This window comes from Physella acuta, unplaced genomic scaffold, assembly GCF_028476545.2.
Source record: "Physella acuta isolate Inbredline_101_S28 unplaced genomic scaffold, ASM2847654v3 ptg000102l, whole genome shotgun sequence".
Lineage (NCBI taxonomy): Eukaryota > Metazoa > Mollusca > Gastropoda > Physidae > Physella > Physella acuta.
Window position 1 is genome coordinate 156,477 of NW_026731622.1, and position 25,803 is coordinate 182,279.

General features: G+C 38.9%; 1 protein-coding gene across 1 annotated transcript in view; it reads right to left on the reverse strand.

The window, feature by feature from the left end:
* Window positions 1-7,297: 7,297 nt before the first annotated feature.
* LOC131930994 (contactin-2-like) overlaps window positions 7,298-25,803 on the reverse strand; it is a 32,639-nt gene continuing 14,133 nt past the window's right edge. The window contains exons 7-26 of the mRNA XM_059287672.1: window positions 25,132-25,364; window positions 24,020-24,116; window positions 23,573-23,668; window positions 22,832-22,935; window positions 22,208-22,337; window positions 21,986-22,094; window positions 20,500-20,690; window positions 19,737-19,936; window positions 19,420-19,540; window positions 18,474-18,755; window positions 17,649-17,854; window positions 16,807-16,939; window positions 14,934-15,074; window positions 13,875-13,969; window positions 13,680-13,772; window positions 12,988-13,135; window positions 12,679-12,800; window positions 12,001-12,190; window positions 8,761-8,922; window positions 7,298-7,443 (exon numbers count right to left, since the gene is read on the reverse strand). Coding sequence (XP_059143655.1) covers window positions 7,298-7,443; window positions 8,761-8,922; window positions 12,001-12,190; window positions 12,679-12,800; window positions 12,988-13,135; window positions 13,680-13,772; window positions 13,875-13,969; window positions 14,934-15,074; window positions 16,807-16,939; window positions 17,649-17,854; window positions 18,474-18,755; window positions 19,420-19,540; window positions 19,737-19,936; window positions 20,500-20,690; window positions 21,986-22,094; window positions 22,208-22,337; window positions 22,832-22,935; window positions 23,573-23,668; window positions 24,020-24,116; window positions 25,132-25,364 — 2,999 coding nt within the window. The remainder of the gene's footprint in view (window positions 7,444-8,760; window positions 8,923-12,000; window positions 12,191-12,678; window positions 12,801-12,987; window positions 13,136-13,679; window positions 13,773-13,874; window positions 13,970-14,933; window positions 15,075-16,806; window positions 16,940-17,648; window positions 17,855-18,473; window positions 18,756-19,419; window positions 19,541-19,736; window positions 19,937-20,499; window positions 20,691-21,985; window positions 22,095-22,207; window positions 22,338-22,831; window positions 22,936-23,572; window positions 23,669-24,019; window positions 24,117-25,131; window positions 25,365-25,803) is intronic.

Genomic DNA, 25,803 nt, shown 5'->3' on the forward strand with positions numbered 1-25,803 from the left:
TAAGTTTCATTATGTACAAAATATAATATTCTGCTTATAATTAGGTATTACTACTAATTTTTCAAAACCATTTTTGGAATCGCACTCACCTCCCACACCCCGATAATGTCATATATATATATTTTTTAAACTAACATACTTCAAAATGTATGCTATTACTAGAGCAAAAACTAAGTTCCCTAGAACTAGATTTAGAAAATGTATTATCACTAAAATATAGATTTTTTAACGAAAAGATTTCATTCATCTGTTGTCTTAGATTCATAGCGGCAATTTATCAAGTCAGAATGTGCTATTGACAAATTAATACTCAAATTATTAACTAATTTTAGCACATGTTAATGAATGATTAAATTAATATTAAAAAGAAAACTTACTAAATATTTCTGGATTTCCATAGCAGATGTAACAAAATATCAACAGGAATGAGAAGTAATTATAGGACAACCTGTAGAATAGCAAAGATTGAGATAATTTACTTTACTAGCTGGGTGGAAACGCAAACATTAACACGTACATGACATTTGACAAAGTGAAAATTGGGAGGAAGATGACATTGGAGAAAGTAAACATTTGGAGGAAGATGACATTGGAGAAAGTAAACATTTGGAGGAAGATGACATTGGAGAAAGTAAACATTTGGAGGAAGATGACATTGGAGAAAGTAAACATTTGGAGGAAGATGACATTGGAGAAAGTAAACATTGCGTGGAAGATGACATTGAGAAAGTAAACTATACATACATAAGAGTATTTTTCAATGTACAATATTTAGATAATAGATGCCATAAAAGTCATCATCAGTTTCCTATTTACAAAACTGAAGCCGTCTTTATTACAAAGCTTCATCAGGCAGAGATTGAGATTAATTAATTCAGACAATAATTAACCGACTAACACACCAGGTAAAATCTAGACAAATTCCCTTCATACATCTTTGTACGTCGTTAAACTAAAGTAACCTTGGTCTATATTTAAAACAGCCTGAATCACAAATCTACTAGTGACGCTATTTTAATTGCAGCGTCCTTGAGAAATCAGGTAAACCTGACGTGTCTCCATTTTTCACCTGCACACAGGTGTGTCTGCAGTTTATACAGGTGAGACCTATGTATATAGATACCATATCACGCAATTACATAACTTCTAAAATCCAATCAATACATGTAAGAACTATGTAAATACATGCCATGTCATGCAATTACTCAAATTTTAAAATCGAGTCGATACACAAACGAGACCTATTCAATGTATGATTGGGTCATCAGTTCACACAATCCTATAACAAGATGATTTCGTACCTGCTCTAAACATTGAATATAACGAAAATTGAACAAGAACTCGGTCATATAATGTTTAATTTGATTGTGACTATTGCAGTCTGAAATCCTCCGTACTTCATCTAGCATTTATATTAGCGCTATAGCAACCCAAACTTCTACTTTACATATAGCAAATGTTCTCTCTGCTTCTCTGTTTCTCTGTGTAAACACATAGGCACACAAAAACACAAACATACATACATAGATGTATGTAAATAGATGTTACAAATTTTAATGCATTGATAGATGTAATAAGTATTGTTCCGTTTCAAATCTGACGATCTATGTGCAGTTCACCCAGGTCTGTGGCCTCGGAATATGAAGGTCAGCACTAAGCACAACCGCCTTTACTTTCCCTAACGAACTCGAGACATTCGGGTTAACAGTCGCTCTCTCTACCTCTAGGCCACTTAGTATTTATTTATTGTGTATATCTGTATATATATAAATAAATAAATATATATATATATATTGATGGGTTCTTCTGTCTAGTGGTATCCAGGACAACGTATAGTATACGATACAGAATGGATAACACATTAATGATGAAATTGTATATATATATATATATATATATATATATATATATATATATATATATAATACGACCATAATATGAAAATACTGTTTGCACCACACATTACGATACACAATACACACCCGTACAAGTCCTCCCCCACAACCAACCACCACACAACCTAACACACGCTGTCTCACCGGTCAACTGACACACCTCACGTGAACACGTCTCGCTCCAATTGAACACACTCAACCAAGGGCTACAACTATACACAAAATAGTGTATCATTTGTTCGAACACACAAACACACAATAACGAACGACACACGTATTGGAACACACACATTTATACATATGCATGATAGTGTTTTCTGTGGACGAAATGCTGACATGATGGAGCATGTTCTAGACATGCAATGTGTCATGTTAAATCTGAGGAAGTCACGTGACAGCTCACACCGCCACAGGTACACATTGGTACCCCCAGCAGAGTTTTTGTTAACTATGACGTTAATCCGGCGTGGCGTCACGCAGGTAAGGCTGTAGTTTATCTTAGTCACATGTCTTTACTGAAGGTGTTTTTGCTTATGTGTACGGGGGGGGGGGGGGGTTAAAATAAATAGCTGAATCTGCAAAATTCAAAATGGCCATACCTGTTGCTGCAAATTTGTTGTATAACTTTTGTAAATATAATGTTGTGATGATCACACAATGCGTTAAAACGTTTCAAATGAGATGTGGCGGTCCATGGATATATTATATTGTATGGGGTTAGGTTAAATATGTCAATATTCTGTTATATAAGAAATGTGCACGGCCCAATTTTGAGCTTGCAGTATACATGTTAGTTAGACTTTCATATAAAAAACTTTTCAATGGGAAATTTATTTTTTTTTCCCTCATAGATTTCCAACTATATCTTGCCTTTAGATCCCCATCTATTCATGACCTAAAGATGTATAACCTTACTTTCTATATGTATATTGAGTTTGTCTTCTCTTAAAATAGCAAAATTTTGTCTTTAACTGCCGCGAAGGGAAAAAATAAGTTAGGCCGATATGTTTTTTTCTTTTATGAGTTGTCTTTGCTTGGCAGGTTAAAATTGTTCGCTAATGTTGCTATACCCAAATGCAGGTGTTGCCAAATGCAGGTGTTTTCTAAAGCAGATGTTGTCTAATGCAGGTGCTGCCTAATGCAGGTGTTGCTAAATCTAGTTATTATCTAGTGTAGGTGTTGCTTAATAAACCTGCCTAATACAGGTGTTGCCTAATGCAGGTGCTGCTTAATGCAGCTGTTGCCTGATGTACACTAACAGTCAAGACAAAGTATTTAAGTTGTACGACATGTAACTCCAGACTGTGTATTAATACACCCATGAGTGTTTAAACACATCAAGCTCTAAAGCATGCTGATCTTATTGTGCTGCTGTAGTTTGTCGAGACGATGCCGTCTATTAAAAAAAAAGCTGGATGATACATTTTTGTTTGAAAAAATTGTTGGATTATAAAGCTTAATTTTATAAGCACACACGTGTCGTACATCGCTCGACTGACGCACATCGCTCGACTGCTGCAGGGTGGTAGAAAACAAAATGTTCCTGTAGTCATCGTGTGTCTCCGGACGGAACATCGTGTGTCTCCGGACGGAACATCGTGTGTCTCCGGACGGAACATCGTGTGTCTCCGGACGGAACATCGTGTGTCTCCGGACAGAACATCGTGTGTCTCCGGACGGAACATCGTGTGTCTCCGGACGGAACATCGTGTGTCTCCGGACAGAACATCGTGTGTCTCCGGACGGAACATCGTGTGTCTCCGAACGGAACATAGTGTGTCTCCGGACGGAACATCGTGTGTCTCCGGACAGAACATCGTGTGTCTCCGGACGGAACATCGTGTGTCTCCAAATAGAACACAGCCCCCACCCCTCACCCCCTTTCAGAGCACATGTAATTCCCGTCCCCAAGACGAAATAGAAAGAAATATATAATTTATATGCACATCTTTAACCTGTGAGCACTCCCCCTGGGAGGTTTAAGAGCAACCAAGCCACGCCCCCACCCCGGGGTAAAATAGCTAAATACATGTGTGTGAGAGCTGAGTGAGACAATTTTACATTTGATATTTCCATCTGAAAGCCAGAATATTATCTGGGGATTTAAGTTTGGGCAATGGTAAAGTTTGCATAGTTATGGTGAAGTTTCAAGATTTAGGTCCGCAGCTTAATTTAAGTATCCAACCGCTTTACGTTAGCTGTTCCACCTCACCCATTCTTACTAAGTCTCCCGGGGGGATTTTCATTTTCCCCAGTCTCCAGATTCCATAGAAAATAATTTCCTTTATTCTCCGCCGTCTACAAACTTCAGACATAAGGACACAATAAATCTTTTGTACATACACATCCAGTTCAAGGTCGCGCTCGTTAGTTAGTCTAAAAATAGCTCACAGGATTAGTCTAGTCTAGAGAAAGTCACATGTAATTTATTTTTATCACTATACAGAAACATGTAATTATGGGCAATTCATCAACCGAACTTATTATTCTAACAGATTTTGAATTTCTTTTGGCTCGTTGAGAGCGCGGCCAAGAAGTAGAGCACTCCACATGTTTGTGAGTTTGTTTGAATGAGTCCACTCAGACAAAAAGCGTACCTGACTGCAGTCAGATTACCTAGAGGTGACTTCAGTCAGATTAGCTATAGGTGACTTTAGTCAGATTAGCTAAAGGTGATTTCAGTCAGGTTAGCTATAGGTGACTCAGAACATAGTTTAGTAAAACATGGTACTTTCATGTTAGGGTATTTTAAACGTTTGTCTATTTTGTAGCTTACATCACGTAAAAGGCCGGGCCGGTATTTTTTAACACCTGTTATATCAGCCGCTAGAGAAATAAATGCTGCGTTTTAAACGTGTAATGTGTACACAATGATGAGACTTGCACGTATTCTCCGAAACTTCGCCACGTTCTCAAGAAACTCTTGTAATGAATCGTGATGTGTGTAAGACGTTTTAGACACGGAGTGTGTGAAATTAAAAGATGATTAATTGTTCTGCGTGTCTTTAGGTTGAACGGATGTAGCGCCAGGGACCGCTACTCTGGTGGATTTGTGTCCGACTAAGTTACGGGCCCTGTTTTACACCAATCTTGGACTCGTTTTTCGGACATTTAAAAAAAATATTTTTCGCATTTTCCCTAAAGTCGTTTAGCCTGTCCTTTATTTTTTAATACATAGTTTGTAGCGTAGCAATTTCTTTTGCAATTTGAAAATGTTAATGCCTGATGACAACGTACGAATATCTAGGTTTTCAATCACATTATATATTAAATTAATTATTAATAGTAATTTAAATAGAATTTTGGTCAGAAAACAAAAGGGGAGATAACTAGATTGAAGGAATCAGTAAGGTACTCTGCAGTTATTTTTAAAAGTGCTAAAAATAACATAACAAAACAATTATAAAATAGATTGCTGTGCACTGACGTCATTAGTTTCTTAAAATTCTCTAATTTACGTACATTTAACCGATTACAATTCAAAAAGAATCCTACATCTAAATGTTATATAAGCTATTGAGTTGACAGCTTAACATTCGATACGTATTTCCTAAACATTTTAACTTTGAATATTATATGCTACTACGATTGTCTTGAAGTTTCGGTATTTGCGGCAAAATGAAAACTCACTTTTTTTTTTAATGTTTGCGAACGGCATAAAACTTTTAAGTGCGTGAAATTCACTGAAATCGCTTCATCGAGTTGATGTTAGCTAAGTCGCTGACAAGAACCGCTTTTATCAACACATGGTTCGCGATTTGGCGGCCTCAGTTCTCCCTCGTCAGGTCCCTTAACTCCACGTGACTACACAGGCTGTCATAACTTATCACCAGAAGTTCTCTCCCCTGAGTCACATGATGCGGACCGTCTACCTGCCCGGCTTGTCATCCATTTCCTCCACATTCTATGTCACTGCTGACGTTTCCTACTTTTTTACACGAGTTATCCCCCTTCTCAACCCAGCGGAAGTAACTCTAGCCTTAGTACAAGCATTTGACCAAATGAACGACCCGTACCGTAATGGGAAGCTACAACGAATAGCTAATATAGTAATAAGTAGCGGTCGAAAATGAGAAAAATATAACATATAGAACGAATATATAAAAAATCATTACTATTATATTATAGACAATTATATATACATATATATATATATATATATATATATATATATATATATATATATATATATATATATATATATATATATAATTTGAAAAGTAGACGTAAATGTTCTTTTTCTTTAGAAAAAGATGTTTTCTGAGATTTTAAAACGCCTGTACTTGAGTATATATATATATATATATATATATATATATATATATATATATATATATATATATATATATATATATATATATATATGCTTAAGGTTATGCACGGATATACACTAGTGCCTATACTTATCTCTTTAAAAAACAGATATAAAACGCCATTGTTTAATAAAATTAACATATCTAATAAAAAATACTTACATAACTGTATGATGATATAAAACTTTTATATAAAATACCCCGCTAATTCAGGTCCGATAACTGTGAATATATCGTGAAACTATCCAAAACATTCTTGAATACTAAACCCAATACATCCGCTGGTAGAAACCTATGTATTCCCTATCAGCTAAACACAATTGTTACACAGCCGACCACACGTTGCCATAGAAACAGCTGACCTGACCACTAGACTGGCCCTAATACTGACCTCACACTACGAACAAAACGTCTCTATGGAAATATTACAAAGGTTTTTTCCCCTGTTCCACTTCCTGTTGGTGTTGTCAAAGTGATTTATCTCCCTTGTCAGGACCCATAACCCTGTAACTTTTTTTGGTTCTAGCTATTTTAAACCAGCAGGACAATGCGTTAAATCTAGGTATAAAATTATTTCATAGCACAACCTGTATTTTTATGTCATGAGTTTAATACACAGCAACATGGGTAAAGGAATTACAATTTTCAACATGTAAATCATTGTTAATTATAAACCAAACAATATTTTTAATGTATAATAAAAAAGGAGAAAAAAAAGCATTATTGTTACAGATTTAGTACAAAATGAAAAAAATAATAACACAGCTTAACTTTGATCAGAGAAGTGAGCTTTACAAAACAACGGTGACATTAAATTTGAATATTCAGTAGAAAATATTTACAGATTTACACTCGTTTACATTTTGAATGCACGTGCGTATTTTATAAGGCTATACATAGTCACAATTATATACATATTTATATTTATATGTACACATAAAATTGCTTGAATAACTACTTATTTAATTAATCAATTACAGGTTAGCTATTTTAAATTTGAACGTTAACATTCAAATCTAAATTTCACGTCAACGTATCTTACAGGAATTTTTACACTATGCATAAACATGATAACAACAGCTTTACATATTAGACCCTGGTAATTTGTGTTAAATATACCCATGACGTCATTAAGAACACCGGAAGTGTGTGCCAGCTGATCAAACATGGTGACGATGACCTAAAGGCCTCGACAGTTTGAGCCAAATTGTAATCCACTATAACGTTGTCCCCTTCTGCAGGATAGAGAAGAAAATCATTGGTTTCCATGACAACGACTACTGATACAAGTTATTGAAGTTGAAGTCCAATTAGCTGAAGTAAACTGACCCGAGTTTTGTTTGGTATGGTACGGTTTGGGTATCAGATTAATTGATATTAATTGTCATTTAATTGCTGATCACGTCCCCATGTATACAAGTCTCAGTTTTTAATACAACACCAAAAATAGATTTTAGAAATAACCGAGACGTATATCGTCAAAGACTTCTTGCCGTACCCCCACTCTACCACCCTACCTGTAACTCACCTAGCGTGAAGTATGTCGTCAAAGACATCTTGCCGTACCCCCACTCTACTAACCTACACACACCTGTAACTCACCTAATGTGAAGTATGTCGTCAAAGACTTCTTGCCGTACTCCCACTCTACTCTCCTACACACACCTGTAACTCACCTAATGTGAAGTATGTCGTCAAAGATTTCTTGTCGTACCCCCACTCTACTACCCTACACACACCTGTAACTCACCTAATGTGAAGTATGTCGTCAAAGACGTCTTGCCGTACCCCCACTCTATTACCCTACACATACCTGTAACTCATCTAGCGTGAAGTATGTCGTCAAAAACTTCTTGCCGTACCCCCACTCTACTACCCTACACACACCTGTAACTCATCTAGCGTGAAGTATGTCGTCAAAGACTTCTTGCCGTACCCCCACTCTACTACCCTACCTGTGACTCAGCTAACGTGAAGTATGTCGTCAAAGACTTCTTGCCGTAGCCCCAATCTACTACCCTACCCTACCTGTAACTCAGCTAACGTGAAGTATGTCGTCAAAGACTTCTTGCCGTACCCCCACTCTACTACCCTACCTGTGACTCACCTAGCGTGAAGTATGTCGTCAAAGACTTCTAGCCGTACCCCCACTCTACTACCCTACACACACCTGTGACTCACCTAATGTGAAGTATGTCGTCAAAGACTTCTTGCCGTACCCCCACTCTACTACCCTACACACACCTGTAACTCACCTAGCGTGAAGTATGTCGTCAAAGACTTCTTGCCGTACCCCCACTCTACTACCCTACACACACCTGTAACTCACCTAATGTGAAGTATGTCGTCAAAGACTTCTTGCCGTACCCCCACTCTACTACCCTACACACACCTGTAACTCACCTAATGTGAAGTATGTCGTCAAAGACTTCTTGCCGTACCCCCACTCTACTACCCTACACACACCTGTAACTCACCTAATGTGAAGTATGTCGTCAAAGACTTCTTGCCGTATCCCCCACTCTACTACCCTACACACACCTGTAACTCACCTAGCGTGAAGTATGTCGTCAAAGATTTCTTGCCGTACCCCCCAATACTCCAGGCCGAGACACGGACAGCGTAGACCACCCCCGGGTCGACCTCGATGTGGGTGTGGTGGGCGTGGTGATCGTGTACCACGTGACGACACGCTGAGCGGTAGTTCTCATTGGCTGGCCAGTAGAAGACCTACCAATCAGAAACAGTTTGAACGAGTCAATAACGAAACGTGAACATAAAATCGATTCTTATAGTTGAAACCTTTTTTTTAAAAAAAAAAAAAAACTATCTACTACTTTAGGTGCAATGATTACAGACAAATGGAATGGACGTTGATTCTCATTTCATTCAGGTGATATAATTTAGTTTGTATTATGACAGCTGTATAAGGACAACGAGGAACTATACTGTCAATGCCCCATTGATAGCTCTGTTTGTTTTAGACAAGTGTTCCACTACTCGATAAGCACATATGGCTTAGCGATAGAGCGCTGGAATGCTAACCCGAATGAATCGAGTTCGAATCTTGGTCCAAATCAGTTGAGCGACCCTTAGTTAGGGAAAGTAAAGGCGGCTGGGCATAGAGCTGACCACATTAACTCTTCATATGCCAAGGTCTAGAAACATATGGACTCTACTTCATCTGCTAAGTCTAAAAATAAAACTTTACTATTTCTTTTTTTGTACTCGATATTCGCCTGCTGTAGCATACACGAGTTTTATTCAGTGTTCCTTTTAGACAGTTATATTCGGGGTGGGGGGGGGGGAATGGGAGGGGGCACTTGAAACTTTTTCAAGGGTACGCGGACTTAAATTTCCCGTGGGGGGGGGGGGGAGGGGCGGACATTGGTTAAAGTATATTACTTTATATTTAAATTATATTTCATTCCTCCGAAGAGATGCCTGAATGAAACTTTAGTTTTAAAATGCTAGCAACATTCTTTCTCGGTGTACAAAGTACAGGTTTATTTTCACCGACCTGGCTTTAAAATGTGTCTTCAGGTTGTCCAACTCTAAAAATAGAAGTCTTAAAATAGAACAACATGTAATGAAATGTCGTTTCTGTCGTGCGCAGGTACTTGGCAGGTCCACGCGACTTATTTATGTTTTCATTATTACATTATAATTGTATAATTATATTATGTCACAATGTCTGTCTGTCTGTCTGTCTGTCTGTCTGTGCCTTGAGTGGGTTTATTGTCAAATCTAGCAACTATATTTTGACAGTTTTTTAATGCCGCGATTTATTTTAACCTTTGCAGGTAAACTCCATTCTAACGACAGCAGTCTAATTTTTATCTTGTTTGATATTACTTTATACATTTTACAATAAATTTAAAGATAATTCATTAACCAAAGGGGAGATAACGGTAATTAATAATAACGACGACACGATCACGCCATATGATGGGGTGAGCTGGTGTTTATTGTTGTTTTCCGACCTGAGAGCCGACCACAGACATGCATTATGGGGAGGTTAATCGTTTAGGAGTAATATAACAAGCTATTGATTCAGCACAAACCTCTCCCCCCCCCATTTCCTTCACACTTTCTTCTGTACAACCTACCTACTCCCTACTCCCCACCCACTCCCACACTGCCCTCACACCCGATTCACCACAATAACATGCACATTTCCCTCTATCTGTACGATGTGTATCCCCCTCAACCACACCCACCCCACCCCCATTCCCACACCCTCGACTCACCACAATAACATGCACATTTCCCTCTATCTGCACGATGTGTATCCCCCTCCACCACACCCCACCCCCTCCAACCCACACCTACCACACACACTACCCTCACACCCTACTCACCACAGAACCGTGCACATTCCCCTCTATCTGCACGATATGTATCCCCCTCCACCACACCCTCCCCACCCCACCCATCCCTACCCTCACACCCGACTCACCACAAAACCGTGCACGTTCCTCTCTATCTGTACGATGTGTATTCCCCTCAACACCACCCCACACCACCCTCACCCCACATCTACCACACACACACACTTCCCTCACATCCTACTCCCCACCCACTCCCACACTTCCCCACTCCACACACTTCCCTCACACCCGACTCACCACAAAACCGTGCACGTTCCCCTCTATCTGTACGATGTGTATCCCCCTCCACCACACCACACCCACACCTACCACCCCACCCCCACCCTCACACCCTACTCACCACAAAACCGTGCACAATTCCCTATATCTGTACGATGTGTATCCCCCTCTACCACACCACCTCCACCCCACACCTACCACACACATTTCCCCCACACCCTACTCACCACAAAACCGTGCACGTTCCCCTCTATCTGTACGATGTGTATACCCCTCCACCACACTAGCACGTGATGACCACCGGCTGAGTACACTCTGATCTCCTCTGGGTACTGAGATGCGGCTGTCGTAAAAAAAAAATAACTATTTCATAAACCATCATTCTAAATGTTCACCAGAGACCGTAACACTTCAATTTTAGTTGCTAACTTAAAATATCAAATTACGTAAAATCGGACGTTTACTATTTAGTTTTATGCAGTTCGTATAAATTAGGTGTGTTTTTAAACCAATCAAAAATAAAGTTACATACTGACATCAATTATGATGCTTGATGGAATACAGAGGAGGGTTGTTTGCGACTAAATAAGCTGTTACTGATTAAAGAAAATTGAAAATACCCCTTGAGATCTGAATGTATTATCAGGAGAAACTGAACACTTCATCTAGAATAAGTAAAACTGCTCAAGTGAAGTAATTGCCACACATTTACTTCCTTTGCCATAAAAATGCGCAATTGGAAAGCTGCGCAACGGAAAACTGCGCAAACAGAAAAATGCGCAAATACAAACTAATTATACAAATGCACTTTAATGCTGTCATATCTTGTAGAAAAAGTGTTTTATTTTGTACATGAAGTCACTCTTTGTTAATTTCTATAAATGCTCGAATTAAGAAAAAAAAACTGCCTTGCGCACTTTTTTGTACGCAGTTCTCTGTTGCGCAGTTGTCTGTTGCGCATCTTTCCGGTGTCAATTCCCTTCATATGCCGAGCTCAACTATTGCATTGATCGCAAATAAAAAGTCTATCCGTCAGAAAAGTTCAAACATTTCCTACATTTTACTATTACATATTCGATACAGAAATGCACCGTAGGTTTTAAATAAATTGTATGTAGTTTCATGATTGACATAGACAGAGTTCTCGTGTGTGCTGAGTACCCGTGTGTGCTGAGTACTCACGAGCAAGCAACGTCTCCTGGTAGTAATACTCTGAGATGGGCCCAATGCCGGCCGAGTTGTAAGCCTGGACTGTGAAGTAGTAGAACTCTTCACTGCGGAGACCGATGACAATACCAGAGGTGACCTGACCCTCATAACGGATGAACTCTTTGTAGTCGGTCACCACCTCAGACTCATGCCAGTAGTTGATCTGGGAAATTAGAGAACCTACTGTTTTAATGTATGGCTCAGGGACTTGGAGGGTTGTGGGGATGTGGGGTTGTGGGTTTGTGGGGTTGTAAAGTAAGGGGAAGTAGAGACAGTTGGGGCCACCACTGGTCACACTCCAATTATGCATATATGTCGAAGTGGACTTTAAAGATAAACTCTGCTTCATATTGCTTATTTGTCTGGCCTATAGTTGGTGCGGAATAAGTACTTGAATTAATTCATAGTTGCATGTCTATATTTATGTAATTTACATATAAGGACTAAGCTAAGACCTCACCTGATATCCAAGAATTGATACAAGTCATGTCTACCTTCATACAGCTACAAGAACAAAGCCGAGAATTCAGACAACTCATGTCTACCTTTATACAGCTACAAGAACAAAGCCAAGACCTTACCTCATATCCAAGAATTGAGACAATTTATGTCTACCTTCATACATGTACAGGAACAACGTTAAGACCTCACCTGATATCCAAGAATTTTTCCCCTGGCGTATTCACGTATGGGCGGTACCTCAACCCACGTGACCTCCATGGCGGTGCCGTTATAGCCCTCAGCTCTCACGTCGGTTGGGACTGTGGCTGGCACTGTGGGGCAGATAGACACGAGATCACGGAGATTTATTTCACAGTTCATAGAAATGAATTCTACGTGTCTTCCATGAACATTTTTAATAAACCAAGCTTATGCTTTCTAAAACTTGAGCATGATAGATATATTATGAACATTACACTTTCAAGTCTATACTTGCTATAGTTGTAGCTTTAAACTTACGATCTTCAGCCGACATGATAACGACCTCTGTAGAATTGGGACCGTAGCCAGCATCATTGAAAGCCTGGATCTTAAAGTCGTACTCTAAAAAATAATTCTCCACCCCGACCAGCGTCGTGTAGTGGTCAGTGGTGCCCAGCAGCTTCACCTGACAAGAGAATCCCTACATTAAATTATGGTTATATATATTTTTATACATTCAAGTCAGGCATAATGTAGTATGATTTAAAATTTATAAACAATGGTAGACCTACAGCATAAACTGGTTGCGACTAAACCCAAAAATAAATATTTAAAAATATATTAACAATAACCACAAAATTACGTCGTAATGACCAGCCTTATGGCTGTAAAGGTATTTATTTACCCAGGGAAATAGAAAGATGTCAATAGTATTTGGGATTATTTTACCTGTAATAGGCCTTAAACTACGCAACGCGCAGTGTTTCTTTCAGACTGTTTTCTTCGGGGGTGCACTTAAAATTTTCGGGGGGGGGGGGGGGGGGGGACGGACGGACACTGTCAAAAGTATATATTTCCTATATAAATTCCATTTCGTTCGGGGGACAGTAGGCTTTCTTCGCCCCCCCCCCCCCCCCCCTGAAGAGATGCCTGGAAGAAACTCTGGTAACGCGTCAAATTTATTTAAATGATCATCATTGACGAGTCATTGCTGACGTCACCCCACTTACCGTAGACCAAGGCTCCGCCCCCGTGTCCGTGTGTCTCCGCCAGTACAGGACGTATCCGAACCCGCCCCCCGCTTGTTGAGCTTTAGACATTGCCTGTGGAGTTGATAGCATTGGTTTGTAGTCTAGCTTTACTTTGTGGGTCTTCTCAAATGTTACTAAAATCATACGTATAGATTTTACACTGCTGGAACTTACCGTCCACCTCATGGTCAGGTCACCCACCTTCCCGTCCCCACCACAAGGATGAGCAGGGGCGATGGTAGGTGCAGCAGTCAAAGTCTGGATGATTCCTTGAAAAAAAATTGTGTTTACGTTTTGGTGCTTTTTGATATGCGTTGTTAAAAATGTTGGTGCTTTTGGTCAAAAGTTATAACAGATTTGGAGCTTTTGGACATCCTTTGCTAACATTTGGCTGCACTTTTGGTAATAAATTCTAATAGCTTTGGTGCTTTTGGCCATGCACTTTAACAAGAACTCTGCACATGCCAACTAAATGTGCACCAAACAACTGATGCTCTACTGACAATAAAAGCCATGTTAACGCTAAAAAACGGTTACTCTTTTGTGCACATAAGCTAAAATTACAAAATAAATCAGGTTTTTTCACAGTTCTATTTCGTGGGCCTCATCCACAAGCTTAGTGTGTCGCAACAGTTATTTTCGTAGGCCTCACGCATTGCCTTCAAGAGCCGCAACCACTATCTTCTAAGGCCTCTTCCCTTACCCACAAGGGCCGCAACCACTTGTTTCGTAGGCCACATTTATTGCCCACAAGGGCTGCAACCACTACTTTCGTTGGAAATTCGGGACCTGAGAGTGGTCCATGCGATGACCTAGCTATGATGGGTTTACCTGATCGCTATAGAACATGTGGGTATACCTGATCGCTATAGAACATGTGGGTATACCTGATCGCTATAAAACATGTGGGTATACCTGATCGCTATAGAACATGTGGGTATACCTGATCGCTATAGAACATGTGGGTATACCTGATCGCTATAGAACATGTGGGTATACCTGATCGCTATAAAACATGTGGGTATACCTGATCGCTATAGAACATGTGGGTATACCTGATCGCTATAGAACATGTGGGTATACCTGATCGCTATAAAACATGTGGGTATACCTGATCGCTATAGAACATGTGGGTATACCTGATCGCTATAAAACATGTGGGTATACCTGATCGCTATAGAACATGTGGGTATACCTGATCGCTATAGATTACTATAGAACATGTGGGTATACCTGTCGGCAGGCTGGGTGGGCTTGAGCCGAAGTTATTGACAGCCGTCACTCTAAACCTGAAGCCACACCCCGGGGAGAGTCCCGTGACCACCGCAAACCTCTTGACCTCCTGGTGGTGGATGGTGGCGGAGGCAGGTAAGACTGTGGAAAACATTGGCAGAAAATATACATAGAGACCAACGGTAAAACCTCTTTGAAACATCAATACGATGTAGGCAAAATAATGTAACATATTTCCATTGTAGAATAAATATATTGCTGAACGTCTAGCCCACCTAACACTGATACATTTTCACTAAATATAAGCATATGGGGTCCCACAATCGAGTCATCAGAAACCCCCAACTCGCTACACTACTCCCTCCCGACTCCCACACTAGGATAAGCTGTTCCGCCATTACAGACAGCAGACAGTTAGTGTAAGACGGAAGTCTGTTACTGATACGGCTTAATACGCCCATCCCCCCAGCCTAAGACTTACACGACAGAACACCCAATTCCACGCCCCACGTCCCCCCTTCCCTTTTTTACACGCACCCCCCCCCCCCCACCCCATGCTCATACTAAACCCTACCCCCTGCCTTCCAAACATTTAGCCATTGCAAGACTTACACGGCAGAACAATTTTCCACCTGTCGTCTTCGTCAACATTAGCTGCCTCTATGACGTAATTGACGATAGGACTGCCGTTGTCGTCGTTGTCTGTCCATCTGCGGGGGGGGGGGGGGGGAAGGGAGAGGGGAGAGGAAGTGGAGATGAGAAAAGAATGGCAGCCATTTAGGATTAGATCACATTCAAAATATGTACAACTTTAATAGTTCCATTTAAAATCAAACTAAGTATACATTACAACACATTCAATGCAATATTGTTGAAAAGTTTTTCTAGACTTTGATTGTATAGATAATTGAACTTGATACTTTAACAGATCGTACTTTTAATCCACCTGTGCTGTGCGTACCAGCTTATATTCGAACAACTTTTTTTTTCTCATTTCAGCACATTCACACAATTGTTACATTTGGTTAAATATATTATCGTTTATTTTTAACACCCATAGTACTTCCGTTTTAGCCTTAAACGTAACCTTAAAATTGCATTTTAAAATAGGTATTGCATTGACTTCATTAAAAAAATCCTAACGGTTAATCTGAATTTATTCCTAGTCTGAACATTATTTCCCATCATAAACCCTTGCATAAACTGGTCGCACGCGTAAGAATCAAAACACTTTTCTCAAACATCATGTACACAAGTGGTTTTCTCAAGCAACTCAAATCAAACCACTAGATAGTTTACCTGACCAAAACACTAGAAAGTTTACCTGACCAAAACACTAGAAAGTTTACCTGACCAAAACACTGGTGTTGGTTGCCGTTGTTGTGTCCGCCATCACACCCAGCGGCTCAGAGGGTGGACCTAAAGTCACAAACAATATTTAGAAAATTAATAACATAGACTAGAAGAGTTGCTGTCCCTATCTATAGACCCTCAAATTACCAAAAATGCACGATTTAGCTTTTGTTCGAAGGCAGGTCACTATGAGATGTGTATACAACTATTTTTTCTTAAAGCCCGTCTTTCATTAGATGTAGATAAAATTGAAAAATAAACATTCCCATAAGGTCATATGCAGACCTAATAACAACGCAATAAAATGCTCCTGATCTAATACATCGCCATAGAAACGGCTAATAAAAAGCACTGGGATTAGTTTTGGACCTAACGGGAATATATATAAATTGCACATGACTATAACATAAACCTACCAAATATAGCATAACCCTACAGGGAATGTATACAAAGGCCACATGACTATAGCTTAAACCTACCAACGACGTATACACATGCAACATGACAAGTATAAACCTACCAACGACGTATAAAAAGGCCCCTTTCTTGTCGTGGGACATGGAACTTGTGGCCAGACACTCGTAACGTCCCGTGTGACGTATGTTGACGTGCTGGACGTAGAGACCTGTTTTACCACCTGTCTCCTCGTCCACCTGCAGATACATCAAGTGTTACCATCAACATGTTGGTTTCACTCAACATGTTGATAATTGGTCTCACTCAACATAATGATAATTACTGTCAATCAACAAGTTGATATAATATTGCTGTAAATGGACATCCATTTTATCTGCTTATATCAAAATAAAAAATTATATTAGATTTATTTAAATGTAAGAAAAAGCGAATGGTAGTCACGACATGAGAACTGTGTACCTAGATACCAAAGCTAAATCATTCCATGTTAAATACAGCAATTGCCGCAAGTAGGATTTTGTAAGTAGGGGAGGCTACCGTGTGCACAAAAGAGTTAAATCGTCAAAACGTTTTGGTCTAAAAAGTAGTCAAGGGAAACAACCGGATTTTTAAAAAAAATATACATATAGAAAGAAAAAAGAAATCGGTAACCAATTTATATAAAAACGTACGTAAAACGATTTTTAAAATGCTAAAATTTGAAAATAGACTGATTTTCTTTATATTCTAAATCTACGGTCATTAAAACGGCTAGAAAAAAATTCCAGCCGTAAATATATTGATTATTTTATAAACAAATAGTCTTTTAATTAGTTGATCTAAGATTTCATATAAAATAATAAATTGCATTTCATTGTCGACCATGATGATTCCAATACTACTGTAGTAACAAGATCATTAATTACATATCGATATTTGAAAGTAACATCAAGGCATTACTCTGACCATTTTGTACTCTGATGATCTGCTGAAGTCTATGGGGTGACCGTTGAAGAGCCAGGTGTAAACCAGGTCAGTTCCAGGTGAGTAGCTGGCATGGCAGACGAAGAACACGGTGGTGTTGGCTGGAACCCTCTGGTCTACGGGTGACACGGTGATGTATGTACCAGCTGGGGAGAGGTTCGATGCCTTGATTTTGTTTTGTTGTTTTTCTGGATTAATTATATTCATACTGGCTGTGATCTTTAGGTATTTTAAACGTTAATTATGGAGAATGTTAACACAAAATACAAACATTCACAAGTAGCCATAAATACTGCTGTACCTTACTATACCAAATTTAACAAAAGTGAAGTAGATAAAGAATTTTACCAAAAAAAAATACAACTGAAGAATATTGTTTCTAGAAGATAATTACATAGTGAATTACACTTGCTCAAAGCTGTAATTAAAATGAAAATATTAACCTTTTATAATAATTAACATCATCTTGGATAAAAAGGCTTACTGTCAAAATTAAATTGTTCAAATTAAGAAAATAATTTTAGAAATGCTTTATTGATTGCTTAATTCGCCCTATATTTTGAAGATTATTTTATTATCTTTATAAAAATTCTTTGATTTTCGTAGTTTATTACAATAACTTATAATGTTAAAGGTAAGTACTCAACTTATACGTTTTTTGGAATTAATTATAAGTACTATGAATCATATTATATTCCTATCTCGTAAGGATTTGTATTATACGTTTTCGATTTTCGAACTTGATTGTAAATAGAATTAATTAACCATATTGGTGAAACTTAATTAAGTAATGTCACAGTGACCTACCCACAACCCTCAGCTGGGTGAAATCCTCCGCCTGACCAAAGCTGTTGTTAGCCACACACCTGTACTGACCCTTGTCCTCTTTCGCCAGATGCATGATGGTTAAATACCCCTCTGACGTCATTTCCGTTCGTGGTAACAAACTGGACAGGAGGACGCCATTTTTGTACCACGTGATGTCCGGCATCGGGGCCCCCTCGGGTCGACAGACTATGGTCACGTTACCCCCAACAGGGCCCCATGTTGTTTTAGGTAGGGGGTGGTTGAGAAAGCTAGGCTTAAACCCTGTATTGTGGGTGGGGGAGGGGACACCAAAATGACATTTGTAGTAACATTGTTAAGTAATGATTGCTAAAAATTTGATACAACTATACCCATCTATTAAGCTTGTTGTGTGATGAACAGTGGTGAGTTTGTTTCAATAATACAGTGCAGTGTACAACTTTTCTAGTAGGTGTTCACAATATGGATTAAAATAAAGAAAATTGGCATGCTCAGGTTGATAAAGCTCATGGCTGGTAAACGAACAGTCCCCGCGATAGATAGGTGGGTACAGCAACTCATGTAGAAATTAAACAACTGCCACCTTGTATTTATTCTTTTATTTGAAAAAAAGGATATATGTTTTATGAAGGAAAAGTAATCCGAAATCGGAATCTTTCTGCGCAATACTTGTTGATACGTAATATTTAATTATTTTGGAGGAAATCCTGTTGAAAAATTCTGAACGAAGCAGAAGAAGCAAGACATAGAAACAAAACAACACCAACATGATTTTCTGCTTATAGAGATCAGCTTGCACGCCCTTTTACTGGATAGTTGTCGTAAAATATCGTAATGTAATGGATCACGTGACAGTCCGGCAAGGCAGTCTCGACACTCACATAAACTTAACTACGTGGACGGTTCACAGAAAAAATCCTATTTGTCGAACAGTCACCGGACCTACCCAGAAATAGGAGTTGACCTTCAGACAAGGACGTGCCGTGTGTGTTTGTGGCTGAGCACTGGTACATGCCGTTGTGACGTGTGGGCTCCAGGCGGTGAAAGGTCAGCACGTTGCGGTGTACCTGGCCAGGTAGTATATAACAGGTTCTTAGGTTTTTATATGTATTTAATTATTTTTTAAACTACTTGTTTTTTTACAAAGGTGTTTATTAGTTATATCGTATATTTCAGTATTTGTAAACAAAATTGGGTTTGGAATATAAGCTCACATGCTTATTGTCTGTGATAAAAAACTTATAAAAATATTTGAATCCTTACCCGGATGCCGGCGTCTGCGCTGCTATTTAGGAGCTCCCCATTCCTGTACCATTGGAAAACCGGGGCTGGCACCCCACCGGCGTCACACCGCCAAGTTAGTTGGGACCCGATGTCAGCGTATTGGCTGGTCAGTGGTTTTATAAAGTAGGGTTTGGCTGAAATATATTGGTTGGTCAGTGGTTTTATAAAGTAGGGTTTGGCTGAAACATATTAAATGGTCAGTGGTTTTATAAAGTAGGGTTTGGCTGAAACATATTAAATGGTCAGTGGTTTTATAAAGTAGGGTTTGGCTGAAACAGATTGGATGGTCAGTGGTTTTACGAAGTAGGGTTTGGCTGAAACAGATTGACTAGTCAGTGATTAAATGTAGTAGGGTTTGGCTAAGTGACCTCTAAACGCGTGTTAAATTATAAACATAATTTTCTGCATGTATATATGTTATATTAAAATTTTCTTTTAGCAAAGGCTGCTAAGTACTTTAAGAAACAAATGTGCCTGCCTCCAAATACTGACGATTACCTCAATGTGCTACGCCATCTTGTCCTACCCTAAGATCTAAATCAACTACTGTGCTCACCTCTTAGTTCAAGGTCACCCACTGTGCCCACCTCCAAGTTCAAGGTCACCCACTGTGCCCACCTCCAAGTTCAAGGTCACCCACTGTGCTCACCTCCAAGTTCAAGGTCACCCACTGTGCTAACCTCCAAGTTCAATGTCACCCACTGAGCTCACCTCCAAGTTCAAGGTCACCCAGTGTGCTCACCTCCAAGTTTAAGGTCAACAGACTTCCTGTCCCCCGTGCTGGAACTCCGTGTGACAGAACAGGTGTACACGCCCTGGTCTTCAAGTCTGGCATCTCTGATGGTCAGCACCCGGCCGTGGTCACTCTGGTAGGAGTTGGCCGGCAGGGATTTGTTCTGACGGTGCCAGCTGTAGAGGAACTCCGACGTGGAGCTGGCAGATAAAAATAACCCATCTAAAATAATCATCTTGACCAGGGGTTCCCAACCTTTTTTTAGAGCACATTCTAAAATATCGGTAGGGAGGCGGGCACCACCTATTTTAAATCGACAAACTCCTTCCAGCGACCCTTCCCGTCACCCGGGGACAAAACTTTCGATTTGCATCCCCCCTCCTCAAACTTTTGATTTGCACCCCCCCCCCCCCACCCCCTCAAATTTTCGATTTGCACTCCCTGCCCCTCAAACTTTCGATTTCCATCCCCTTCAACCTTTCAATAATGTTTATGAAAAAAATTCTGTCTCTGTCGAATAGTGAGAGGCGGGCACATACGAATCGTTCGGCGGGCGCCATGGCGCCCGCGGGCACGGGGTTGGGAACCCCTGATCTAGACACACAATAACATAATCAATACTAATCGATACTTTAGCTTAATGCAATTTTAATACACATTCAATAATTGTGCTCTGAAATAGATACTTAAACTTAAGAAAATTGATTTACACATTCAATGAGGATGCTACGAAAACGTCAAGCACAATTTATTTGCGAGTTTCTTCAAACTATGAATAAAAACCATTTAGCGTCCAATGTTAGCATAGTATAATTGTATTTATTATTATAGCCTAAAAACCTATGGCTTTAAATAAGGAAAAAATAATTCACACTGAACAAAAGAGTTTTACTAATAATTGGCCATATATGTAAAACAAATAACACATTTTACCCTTTAGCATTAAGGTTTTAAAACAGTAGGTCAGAACACATACGATATATGTTTCAACCAAATGAAAATATGAATTAAAATATGAATTAACACATAAAGAATACTATTGATCAAACGGACACCAATCAAGCTAAATTTACCGAAATTTGTATGACAAGTATATCTGTACTGATATCGTAACCACAATCTTACGAGCCGTATGCGAAACATTCCATCCTGACTAAATTTACCGATATTTTTATGACAAGTATATCTGTACTGATATCGTAACCACAATCTTACGAGCCGTATGCGAAACATTCCATCCTGACTAAATTTACCGATATTTTTATGACAAGTATATCTGTACTGATATCGTAACCACAATCTTACGAGCCGTATGCGAAACATTCCATCCTGACTAAATTTACCGATATTTTTATGACAAGTAGCCTATATCTGTACTGATATCGTAACCACAATCTTACGAGCCGTATGCGAAACATACCACCCTGACTAAATTTACCGATATTTTTATGACAAGTAGCCTATATCTGCACTGATATCGTAACCACAATCTTACGAGCCGTATGCGAAACATTCCATCCTGACGTCATGTCCAGCTAGAGGTGGTTTGGGAAAGACGGCAATGAACTCATCCTGAATCTCTGGGCCCCATATGGCTTTTGGCGCTGATGACGAGACAGTGGTTCGCACTTTACCCATTTTTTTAAAACAATAATTTATATAAGAAATATTAAAAAAAAGTTTAACGACGAGTAAAAAGCAGGAAGAGCTGTTTGACCTTGGTCGTGCACGTGAAGCATGATGGGTAAAGATGTCCGGGAGGGGGGCTGGGTGGTGCCAATGGTGTGCTGGTTCCCGCCCGTCAAGGTGGCCAGACAAAAATATTTGCCCTCGTCTGCTCGTGTCACCTGACAGGAGGTACAATGATAACATGAACGTTTAAACTAATTACTGAAGTGTTGGTTCACTGGGAAATTCGGTGCTGGAAAACTGCGCAACGGATAAATGCGCAAATAGAAAAATTCGCAAATACAAAATAATTATATTAATGCATTTTAAATTTGTCGTATTTTGTAGAAAAGTGTTTAGAGTTTTAGATGTATTTGTATGAAAGTTACTGCTGAGCAATATAACACTAGGTGCGTTGGTGTTGAATCTTACTTAGATGTATTTGTAATGAATCTTACCTCAGAGAAATAGATGTTTTAATGTGTTTGTAATGAAACTTAACTCAGAGAAATATATCTTTTTATGTGTTTGTAATGAATCTTACCTCAGAGAAATAGTTCTTTACATATCTTTGTAATGAATCTTACCTCAGAGAGGTAGAGCTTTATATGTCTTTACAATGAATCCTACTTCAGAGAAATAGATCTTTACATGTCTTTGCCATGAATCTTACCTCTGAGAAGTAGAGTTTGCCGTTGTGTGAAATAAACATGTAGTGTTGGTACTGTGGTCTGACGAACTGGTCCACGTTTTGTTTGAACCAGTTATAGCTGATGGCTGGGGAAGGGATGGGGGACAGGTGGTAGAATGGTGTAGAGGTGGTTATGGAGGGCGGTAGAGTGGTTAAAAGGGGTTTGTGGCAGCGTAGTTAAAGGTGGTTATAGGTGATTGAAGATGCTAGGCAGTAGTGGTGATTAAAGGTGAATGGTGGTAGAGTTTATAAAGTGGTTGGTAGTAAAGGTGGTTGAAATTGCTTACAAGTAATTATAGCGATTGTGAAAGTGGTTAAAAGTGGTAGGCGGTAGTGGTGGTTATAGGAGGTTGATGGTAGAGGGGGTTAAAGGTTGTTAAATGTGGTTGGTGGTAGAGGTGGTTAAAGGTGGTTATAGGTGGTTGTTAGTAAAAGTGGTTAAACTTAATTATATAATGTTATTTATTGAATAGTTTAACAACTCTGCATTTGTATTCAATTGATCTTCCATTTTGCACAACCAAACTTTTAAAATTACGTTATATATGTTTTAAATAACACGAGATTAAGTGTGAAAGAGGTAGTTAAACATGATAATATATACTTGTGACGTTTGCGATTTTCTACTGATGTACATCGCTAGAGCCGAGATATGCTTAGACGAGTAAAAAATGTGACATATTGCCTTGATGAAAATGTTTTAAACGACTTTTCGTGCCTCACCTGGTCTATAGCTGATCCTGCTGCAGTCTATGGCGGCACCTTCATAAGCTTTTACATTGACAGGTGCGTCAGGAACATTCGAGAACTCACCAATTTCTGGAATCAAGATATTTAGAGTTACCGATATTGTTACATTGTAGAGTAGGGGCTGTTGTATCATCTTGGAGGTTTGCATGATCCTTCGGTAGCAAGGTTCATTTGCTCTTGTGGCATATCGAACTTGTTTGATTGGCAATTTTATGTGTCTCAAATATTGTTGTTCAATTAAAAACTTAATTAACTATGTTTTTTTGGTATCAGAGTTAGTAAAGACAATGCAGTATAAGTAAATTAGCCCCCAAGTAGCTTTATTCAAGGTGTCTGTCATAATTGCCAAGCTTCTACCAAACTATAAATTTTCACTATTTAAGGAATGAATGAAATAAAAGAAACATTATGACAACCAACCTCCAAACGACAGCCGGATGGCACGGCTTACAACCGCCCCGAACCGGTTCTCCGCTCGACATTTGTACACCCCTCCGTCCAGATCTTCTCGTGGGTTCTGGAGACATGGAGGTACTATATATCAGAGATAACATAGTTTCTTCCAGGCATCTCTTCGGGGGGGGGGGGGAGGCTAAGCCCCCCGAAAGTTTTTTACCGCCACCCCCCGAACGAAACGAAATTTTTATAATTTATATAGAAAATATATACTTTTAACAGTGTTCGCCCCCCCCCCCCCCCCGAAGATAGTCTACCGCCCCCCCCACCCGAAAATTTCAAGTGCCCCCCCGGAGAAAAAAGTCTGGAAGAAACACTGCTAGATATCATAATTGTATGTAGGTCAGTCGACATGTATGTACATTTTTAATTAATGAACCATCCACAGAAAACTAGCCAATTCACGGAACGATACATTTAAGTACAGATATATATATATATATATATATATATATGTGTATGTATGTATATGTATATATATATATATATATATATATATATATATATATATATATATATATATATATATATATATATATATATATATATTTATATATATATATATATGCCTATAGAAAACTAAGCAATGTATCTCAAAAGAAAAAATAATATTCCTTACAAGATATTTTGTTTTAAAAAGAAATGATTGGTGTTGGTAGATCTGATAAGCCTACTTCAGTGTGTAATTTTTTAATCATTGACCAGCATATACATCACATCGCCTGGTATGTCGTAGCATAAGAAATATTTCCTTTTGTCAATGATAAACATATTTAAGACAAAATTATCACTAGTTGTTCCGCTACTTATCTGTATCACATCTTTATCTGTATCATAACCTTAACCTAAATACAAATAGTGTAACTCTTCAGTAAAATTTAAAAAAAAAAGGTGTAACTATATTCGTTGTGAAGCATCTTCATGAGCTCTAACAGGAACATAAATCACAATTCTTTAAGATGCTTGCTGCAACTCGTGCTAAAAACATATGTTTAACATGGCACATCATCATACATCACATTCCTAATTAATCACATACACTAAACACAAACAACATGAACCTAAAAATAACTTACGTCTATAATTAGCTTCCCATTTGTTAGAGTGTATCGCTGGTCTAACTCTGACGTCACGAGTATTTGGAAGTTATCCCCCCTCCACCAGCTGTAAACCGGATGTGGATTCCCAATGACGACACACTCTAGTTCCGCCACTAGGGGGTTCCCCACTACCACCGTATCACGTGGTTCATATAAGAATCCCGGGCCTCGTTCAGAAAGCCCAGAGTCGGCATGATGAAAGCCATAGTCTGAAAGTCATTTGCCAGATATGTGACTTCACACGTAAACATAAGATGCAAAGATTACAAATGATTCTCAATGTACACAAACAGGTCATCATTGTAACCAATGTTTACTTTAATAAAGTGATAGCTCTGAGCCTAATGCTAGAAGTAACTAATACTAATTATTTAGACAAATTACTAAACCGCAAAACTAAATACCTACAAATAAAAAAAAAAATTCTTAGTTTGTCTAATTAAAAATAATGCTGAAATGCTTGGTCAAAATGTCTGTTCAGTTTTAATTCTTATTTCGAGTACTATTTAAGAACGACATAGATAGTATAATTAAAAGTAACTCGAGAAGCAATCTATATTGTCTAGTTCAGGGGCTCCCAACCTTTTTTTACTCTACAGCACGTTCTAAAATATTGGGAGGGTGGAGGGCACCACCTATTTTAAATCG